Source organism: Mirounga leonina, unplaced genomic scaffold, assembly GCF_011800145.1.
Source record: "Mirounga leonina isolate KUSES-001 unplaced genomic scaffold, KU_Mleo_1.0 Mir_197, whole genome shotgun sequence".
Classification (NCBI taxonomy): Eukaryota; Metazoa; Chordata; class Mammalia; order Carnivora; family Phocidae; genus Mirounga; species Mirounga leonina.
In genome coordinates this window covers 10,061,650-10,070,926 of record NW_023270494.1, presented here as the reverse complement: position 1 = coordinate 10,070,926, position 9,277 = coordinate 10,061,650, and the positions used below count along the sequence as shown (strand labels likewise).

Genomic DNA, 9,277 nt, shown 5'->3' with positions numbered 1-9,277 from the left:
CCTCGAGGAGCCCGCACAGCACAGCCGCCACCGAGGGGAGGACAAGGGCAGTGTGGGGCTCGGCGAGGGCGAGGAAGCTTTGCCCAAGGCCAGGCTGCAATTAGGCAGCCGTAAAAAGCCCGGCCGCGGAGCTTCCCACCTGCTGCTGTCCCAGCCGGGGCGCAACCTCCTCCTCCCCGGCCGGGGCCGGACTCCCAGACCCGGCTCGCAGGGCGGAGGGGGCGGAAGCGGCGGCAGGTTCTCCTCGCTGGCGGCGCCGCGGGCCGCGGGTGTAGCATCGTCCCCTCCCCGCCGCGATTCCCGGGGCCGGCCGAGCGGCCAGGCGCGCTGCGATTGGCCGGCCGAGGCCGGGGGGCGGAGCCAGGCGGGCCGGTATCTCAAAAGAGCCCAGGATATTGCAGAGCGCACTGGAGCCCAGGCCAGCGCGCAGCCTTCCCCGACGCCGGCAAGCTGGGCTCTTGGGGATTCTGGTTTGCTTTGGCTCACTCGCTTTTTACAAACTACTGGATCTTACATGCCTCTGTACCCCCCACTTCCACTTCATGTCCCCATGCTCCTGCGCCAGCAACAGGTAAGGGCTGCTGTGTGTTTTCTTCCCTCCTTGTCTCCCGCTGCCTGTGTGTCCTGGGGAGTGGACTCGGGCCGCCGTCCCCAACCCTACCCTGCCCCGCTGCTCCAGAGGTGCCCAGCTGTCACGCTGCTGTAGCGCTTACCCACGCTGCGGAGTCCCAGATCATGCCTATAGAGTTTGTGTGCGCACCAGAACATCCCCAGAGCTAAAAATACTGAGACATGCTTGGAACAGTTGAGCAATAGAAACAGATTTCTCTGCAGCATCTGTTTGTGCTCATAACTTCCAGTGCACCAGCTGTAGCGAGATACTGAGTTTGGAGACAGGGGCGAGGGAGCCTGTGTTCGATTCTCGCTCTAAGGGGAAAAAAAAAAAAAAGGCGAGGGTGGGGGTGGGGAGTGCTTCTAGAGCACTGGTCTCAAATCTTGGCAGACTTGGGACTCAGCACTAGTCTTGATCCTTGGCGTCTTTTTTTTTTTTCCCTTTGTCATTGCTTCAAGTATAGCATCGAGTTCCAAACAGAGCGAGCGTCTGAAAGTTGCTTTGCTGGGGAAAGAGAGCACGAGCCCGAGTTGGATTTGAGCCCGAAGACCGCAAAACTTTCACATCATATGTCACTCCCTCTTAAGCAACGTATTATTCTTAGTAATAGTAGCATTAATACCTAAGTTGAAGACAGCGTGGTTTCAGGAAAGAGCACAGTGGTCAAAAAGACTGGATTCTGCAAGAAGATTGCATCATATCATAGACTCGGCATGACAGTTGAAAAAAAAATCGAGATAGGAAATGGGCAGTTTAAGTGTCTGTGTCTGGATGAGCCTTACCAATGGGATGGTAACTAGGATACGGCTGTGAATCCTGGGGATTTTCATATACTCAGAATTACCTGTTAGGAAACAAGGCATTGGAAACGTGTTTAGGGTATGCAAAGAATGCATATTGCCTTTTACCACTTGCTTTCTTTTCACATTAATAATCAATACGCTGTTAGATCTCCTCTCACTAACCACTGCCCTAGGTCTGCTATATATTACCTGTTGCCAATAGCTGGAAAAATCTCAAGGCTCAAGGAGTAATACATGTTACCACAGGGATGGTGAGAGGGGTCAAAGTTGGGGTCAAGGTCATTTAACTTTGCTTTTAACCCCTCTCCCTCCTGTTTTGATGGCACTTTCTTTAACATTATTGGTATCCTTAGGGATATTTATTCTAAACTCTTGTGAATTTGGCCTTTTTTTTTTTAAGGACACACAGTATTTCTACTCTCTTCAGATGCCCCAGGTGTAGAATCTCTGGGTAACTGTAGAGTCCTTATGTGACTTCTCAGTAGTATGAAAGATTGGCCACATCTTTACCTGAACAGATAGACCACTGCAGGGGTTTTTTAATCACCAGGTACGTATATTTCTCAGCATTTACAAATGCTGAGTGATGCTACGTGCACTGTTGAGTATAGATGGTAGATAGATAAATGCCTATCCCTCTACCCTGCCCCTATTTCCCCTCCCCCTCCCTTCTGTTTACTGAGCTTCTAAGAGGTTGCTTTCTTAGCAGTTGTGCTCACATAGCAACATGTGCCCAGAGCACACTCAGGCTGGTCTATATGGCGTCAGCTGGGGAATAACTGCTCTGAACACTCATTAGCAGACCTCTCTCTCAGCCCAGCATGCTTTCTTTTACTATCCTTATTTGCTATCCATAGTCAGAAACTTTCTTATCCACTGCACACCATGACCATATTATGAGACACATTTATTCTCATTTATTTCTCATAATTATGTTTTTCTAGTTTTTTATCACCCAAATTGGAAATATTTCCTATATGGGGACAATGATTTAGATTCACTCATTTATACAGTGTTATCTCCTTGACCTTGAATTTATCTATAGTGCTCTCTCTCTCTTTAACATCTACCTAAGGTTGAAACGGCTGAACTATTTTTTTCCATTGCTTATGCTTAATTTTGGCTCAGCCTATAAATAGTCTTAACATGAACAGCACCACATGTAGCCTCTCAATTTCCCAGAAATACTTTCTACCTCATTGGTTATAGCCTGGGTAAAATGATTATTTGTATCTATTAAATTTATATCAGGCCCTTAAATATTTTGGCTGAGAGGGGAGTTTACACATTGTTCGTCAAACCGAATGTGGTTTCTCCTGAATTGCACCCAGCAAGGAGTCAGGTCACTTAGTGTTCTCATCTCCTCTTAATCGAATGTTTCTCAGAGAATTATTTTGAATATATGCCTAAAATAAAGCTGCACAAAAGCCCTATTCCTAATGAAAGTTTTTTTCCAGATGCTCATGAATTGGTGATTTTTAGTGAGAGAAAAGCAGGCAAGGAAGTTTTCTGCTCGTCTAGAGCCACTTGGGCATGTGGGCAGGTCAGCGAGGAGGGCGTTCTTCATAATGAGATGTTAAGACAATTACCCTAGCAAACTGTGGCAGGTTCCAGATTTTTGCTATGTAGTCAGCTCCCCAAAACTCTGAATACACATAATGTGTGTGCACACATATACACACATAAATCTGTTTTGGAGCATATCTATTGGAAGTGACAAAAGCTTCCATTTTGCCAAAAGAATCTTTCCCCCCCACCTTTCCAGGCAGAATGGTAAAATTTCTAAATGATGCTCCACATGTGGAACAAATTCTGTCATTAACAGTGGAAATAAGACAGTAATAGTCATTCAATACAGGCTATTTTCAAAGTTCTAAAGGCAGAGAGCTCTTGGTTAGGAAGCTGGTATAGTGTGTTTTGTGGAATTCAAACTAATGTCCTGGGGTCAAGATTTTTGGAAGGTCATAATTCAGTCTTTAGATTTCGTATGGTTGTTATGCTTTAATCTGGACAGAGTGCAGAAATAAGTCAGAAGAAATTTGAAACTGTCTACTCATGGTCCCTAATGGTAACTCAGATGGAAGGATTGTTTTGAATGATAAAAAGGGAGTTTCTTGGTGTCAACTTATAAGACTCTGAAGTCATTCAGACCTCAAGGATACAAGCACTATTTAAATGAGGCGCCCCCTTCCCCTGTTTTGGAGAGTACACCTGCATCTGATGTTCTATTCTTATCTCTCTCTGGTTTTGCATAGAAATCCTTGGCAATTTCATTTGAGCCCAATAATCTGAAATCACTGTTAAAAAAAATTCTTTCCACGTCCAGGATCTAGAACCCTGAGGAATAGGAATCTTATTTCTTTTGTCCAAGTACAAACTTCATAGGGAAGCAGACAAAACATTGAAGCAGGTGGAAGACTGGGAAGGCACAGTAACTTCTTTTTATAAAGTAATTCAAAGGCACTTTCAAATCGGGCATCATTTACGTGTCAAAAGCTGCCAAAATGTAACACACATTGCAATTTTCACAGATGACTAATCTCAGGAAAAATGTGTTGGGGCACATTCTTGCATAATAACTTGGATAAGGAGGGAGAAGTGAAAAGACTGTAACAAGGCATTTTCAAAGACAATGCACCTTGCCTCTCCTTAAGGGGGTGCGCAAAAACAAGATAAATGACTTGCTTGATTTGTTTGCAGGTGGCTCGGCTGAAATTGGTTCTGTTAACTACTTAATCTCAGTGTGGTTTGGTGGGGAGAAAGAAAAAGTGGAGTCTTCATTATCAGGGCTGCAGCGAATTTCTGTTCCTTTCCATCTGTTTTCCATCGTCCCCCTTTACTACACGAGATCGATTGGGTTGTTGGACGAGTGGAGAATCACTTCTGGTTTTTCGTTCTATGCTGTATTCATTTTGTTAATTTCTATTTGATACAGGGAAACACTTTGGACTTTATCTTAGACTTCTGTGAGTCAAGGAAAAAATAGTTTCTGTGGAGTGAAGATGGGAAGTTAAAGTAAATAGGTAGTTATTGAGGTTAGGATGAGGCTAGAGGAGAAAACTGAAAACTACTGTTTGTTCACATGAGGTAAAGGTGAGTGCCTTCTCCATGGGAACATAGAGCAAACAGTAGCGCTCGAAGTGAAAGTAAGCTGACTGACAATTACGACCTACTCCTACAAAGTTGTCTCTGTTTGGGAAAACACAGAACTGGACCCACATGAAATGAGTTCCTGCCTTATCACAATCCGCTAAAGACCTGGTCCTTTGGCACAAAGGTGCTTACTTCCTAGCCTGTCATTACACATGGCGGTCCCCTCTCTGGAGAATTTCAGGACTCATTGCTAGGCAACAGACTCGCTCTTTATCCCCCAGAGCAAACCTACGCCTTCAAGTCAGAATCACTTGCACTAACAGAGATGTTATCGGGCATTTCTGCAAAGGGGCTGCTTGCAGTGTGTGAAGTGATGAAGCAAGCCCAACCAGTCTCCAGAAATCGGGGCCGATTTCAGGGCATTATAAGGGCTGCCTGCTCAGTTGTCTTTTGTTTTTGGTTTTTCTTATCATTTAAACAAAATAGTCTGTGCCTTCTGATTTTCACCTTGTCATCGAGGGCTCCGGTGTCCTCCCATAATGCACCTGCAACTCAATTAATATTAATATTCTGCCTTGATGCAAACTGTTCTCTAGACGTGTCTGAGTTCTCAAAGCCTCGTGACAAACCTTGGACTTAGCAAGTCTTTCTTCTGCTGAATAACTTGGGACCCTAGTAAGTAGAGAAGGCCAGCGAGAGAATGAAAGGGGTTTATCTGTAAAAATAGAATCTCCTAGATTGCTGGAAAGAATAGGGGAAAAAGAACCTGAAATTTTGATTGAAAGACTGTCCCAAACAATGAACTCTCTTATGCTTAATGACTTTATGCTTTTAAATACAGTAAAAAATATTTTTAGGGTACAAGGAAATTAAATACCTTATAATTTACTGCGGAGTATATTTATCTGTATCTGGCTGTGTCTTGCTAGGAAATGTTACCTTAGAGAGTAGAACCCATTAATAATGACTTCTTTTCTAATGAATAATGTCTTTTTTTGTTGTTCTTGTTTTCAGGACATGTACTCTGGATGTCAGCTGAGTTACTGAGGTAGTTCTGCATGTCCGTAGACAGACCTTGGTAGAACCTCGAGAGGCTCCTGGAAACCCCCAATCTCTCCTTATTCTTTTTTGTGTGTGTCCTCACTGAACATTCAAAACTGTTTCTCCAAAGGGTTTTGCAAAAACTCAGACTGTTTTCCAAAGCAGAAGCCCTGGAGTCCACGGCAGAAGCGATGGGCAGTGTGCGAACCAACCGCTATAGCATTGTCTCTTCGGAAGAAGACGGGATGAAGTTGGCCACCATGGCAGTTGCAAATGGCTTTGGGAACGGGAAGAGTAAAGTCCACACTCGACAGCAGTGCAGGAACCGCTTTGTGAAGAAAGACGGCCACTGCAACGTTCAGTTCATCAACGTGGGGGAGAAGGGACAACGGTACCTTGCAGACATTTTTACCACGTGCGTGGACATTCGCTGGCGGTGGATGCTGGTTATCTTCTGCCTGGCTTTCGTTCTCTCGTGGCTGTTCTTTGGCTGTGTGTTTTGGTTGATAGCTCTGCTCCATGGGGATCTGGATGCGTCAAGAGAGAGCAAAGCTTGCGTGTCTGAGGTCAACAGCTTCACGGCTGCCTTCCTTTTCTCCATCGAGACCCAGACAACCATAGGCTACGGCTTCAGGTGTGTCACAGATGAGTGCCCGATTGCGGTCTTCATGGTGGTGTTCCAGTCAATCGTGGGCTGCATCATCGATGCCTTTATCATCGGCGCCGTTATGGCAAAGATGGCAAAGCCAAAGAAGAGAAACGAGACCCTGGTCTTCAGTCACAACGCTGTGATTGCCATGAGAGACGGCAAGCTGTGTTTGATGTGGCGGGTGGGCAATCTTCGGAAAAGCCACTTGGTGGAAGCTCATGTGAGAGCCCAGCTGCTCAAATCCAGAATTACTTCCGAAGGGGAGTACATCCCCCTGGATCAAATAGATATCAATGTCGGGTTTGACAGCGGAATTGACCGCATATTTCTGGTGTCCCCGATCACGATAGTCCATGAAATAGATGAAGACAGTCCTTTATATGATTTGAGTAAACAGGACATTGACAACGCAGACTTTGAAATTGTGGTGATTCTGGAGGGCATGGTGGAAGCCACAGCCATGACGACACAATGCCGTAGCTCCTATCTGGCAAATGAGATCCTTTGGGGCCACCGCTACGAGCCTGTACTCTTCGAGGAGAAGCACTATTACAAAGTGGACTATTCCAGGTTCCACAAGACTTACGAAGTGCCCAACACTCCCCTCTGTAGTGCCAGAGACTTAGCAGAAAAGAAATATATCCTCTCAAATGCTAATTCATTTTGCTACGAAAATGAAGTCGCCCTCACAAGCAAAGAGGAAGATGACAGTGACAATGGGGTTCCAGAGAGCACCAGTACGGACACACCCCCTGACATAGACCTTCACAACCAGGCAAGTGTCCCTCTAGAGCCCAGGCCCTTACGGCGAGAGTCGGAGATATGACTGCTTCTTTCTCTGGAATATTTTACTTTAAAATAACAGTCTGTTGGTCCAAGGCCCCAAGCAGTTATTCAGACGACGGTACCGGTGAAGAGGTGGGTCCAGGCAAGTGGCCACAGAGGACTGAGGCTAGCACAATGGTTTCCAAGAAAGACTGTAAGCTCGGAGATGAACATAAAGCACTCAACATGCCTCCCCCCGCCCCCCTCCCCCGCGACCCAATGGCACATACATGTTGTAGAATAAGTTATGGGGTTTTTATGTTTTGTTTTGTGTTTTTTACAAAACTTGAACTTGCAGGCAAGCCTTGGTTGGGTATTTGACTAATCCAGAATGCTTCTCTTTAGGGAACAAGAATGTTTTTAATGGCATAACAAAGGCAAGACTCTGCCTTAATTTTTGAAAAGCTGCTAACTACATGAACACAAATTGTATTTTTGTTGCCGTGTAGTTTTTCTTTCGTGTAATTTAAAAGTCAGTGTTGAACTTCGTTGAAAGCTAATGATATGTACTTCAAAGTGGCAAGTATTTGGCTACTAAGCTGCCAAAACGAGAGCCTGATTTTTTTGAGGCCAGTAATTTGTTTGCTAGAATTGATTTTCTCTCTCTCTCTCTCTCTCTTTCTCTGGTTACATAAGGGCATTATGTAACACTAGCCAAATGGTAGCCTCTGGGTTTTGTTTTGTTTTTGTTTTTTTTTTCCTTCCATGATGTTAATGGGTTATCTCAAATTTTAAGTTAAACTACCTAAAATAAATACCAAAGATAATGCACATTTTTGCACAGTGGAGCTTATACTAAAAAGGATAGAAAGCCCCACGGCTGCCTTGAAATCAAGAAACAATAACTTTGAACCTCAGCAAGACCTCAAACTGCCCTCTCCTTTTTCACCTTACTCAGAAAATAGAACATCATACACACAAAGTCTAGTAAGTGTCCGTGTTTTTTCGATTTTGCTCTTTCATACAACTTGTGTTTGATAGGGGAAGAAGAAAGGTGAAGTAAAATTCACACATACACAATCAAAATATCTTTTCTTTCCTGCTTGGTAGGGCTGGCCAGGCCAACGCATAAGGTGAGAGATGGTGATGTGCTCCTAGATTTGTCTGGATTTCCCCTGTTCGCACATTCCAAAATTTATTCCGTAAGATAAGACCTAAGTTGGAGTTAGTTGGCATCTCCAAAAGCTGAGCCACCCAACATGAAAGATAGATAGGTTTAAACTCTTGTGGCTGGATGCATTGCCCCAACTGTCAGGACATTTCCAACTTGACTTGGCCTTCGAGAAGATGCCATGCCTGGCCTCTAGGCTGGTTCTTCGCATCAGTCTGTCTGGAGCGAATCCTACAGTGTCTGGAAGGCTGCAGATGCCAAAGGGGGGGCCGGCACGGTGTGGACCGGCCACTTTGATGTAAGCACATCAGCTCAAGTATTTGTGACGGAGAGGAAAGTGACTTTATTTTAATGGTAGAGGGTAGGAATGAAAATGTCACAGTATTTGGGGGCCAACAAGAGCCATACAAAATATAACACAGCCACAAGTAGGAGGAGATAGCGATCCAAAGGGTTATTTCTCCTTTATGTATGCACATTTGAGATTGGATCCGAGCTGATCCTTCTTGCCTGTGGAGCCCTAGAGCAGGTTACTAAGGACACATTGTTTTCCAGAAGTCTCTCCTGCCTGGCTGCCTGACTTGATTGAAACATTTTTTTTTTTTTTTTCCCCTCCCTGCTCTAACTCAATCATGGAACTCTTTTTTGGTTTAAAGTTCCTTATGTGTGAATTCTGGGGGTTGCTGACTTTTCTTTTTCACTGGAGTCTCAAAATCAACTCTCTTATGGTATTATATCCCTGTATGCCATTAAAAAAACAGCTTGTTCCGGAATCCTGTATTTTGTAAACTGATGTGTGTGATGGTCTCTGGGTCTTGAACAGCCATCTCTGAATGCCGTGCCTGCAATAATATGAGAGTTTCTGCTGTTCTCAGCCTTCAAAGCCGCCGGGTTTGAAAACTGTGGTGTTCTTTTCATGGAAACCGAGACAGAGATGTCAAGCAAAGGGATGCTATTTTAAATCCAAATTTAAAGGCAGGTTTGGGAAGTTGTTTAGAGAGCTGGACGAATTGGGATTGACTGGACAAAAGGATTGACAGACGAGGGAACAATTTGGCCTTTGAGGGCGAGAGGTTACTGAGGGCTTCAGCTGCTGCTATTTCGATATTTTGCAAAGGAAAATAATCAAACCAAAGAGTATT

General features: G+C 44.6%; 1 protein-coding gene across 2 annotated transcripts; it reads left to right on the top strand.

Annotated features, from left to right (window-relative positions):
* The first annotated feature begins 413 nt into the window (after positions 1-413).
* Positions 414-9,018, top strand: KCNJ2 (potassium inwardly rectifying channel subfamily J member 2). Of its 2 annotated transcripts, none has more exons than XM_035026148.1 (2): positions 414-571; positions 5,524-9,018. In XM_035026148.1, exon 2 carries the CDS (start codon positions 5,742-5,744, stop codon positions 7,023-7,025), a length of 1,284 nt encoding a protein of 427 aa, XP_034882039.1. In that variant the 5' UTR covers positions 414-571; positions 5,524-5,741; the 3' UTR covers positions 7,026-9,018. The 2 variants fall into 2 exon arrangements, with proteins under 2 accessions (XP_034882039.1, XP_034882040.1); XM_035026149.1 differs by lacking the exon at positions 414-571 and adding an exon at positions 5,171-5,184.
* The last annotated feature ends 259 nt before the right edge of the window (positions 9,019-9,277 follow it).

Bases quoted from the DNA above. Each gene is read 5' to 3' on its own strand.
- KCNJ2 (XM_035026148.1), top strand. From the start codon at position 5,742: ATGGGCAGTGTGCGAACCAACCGCTATAGCATTGTCTCTTCGGAAGAA.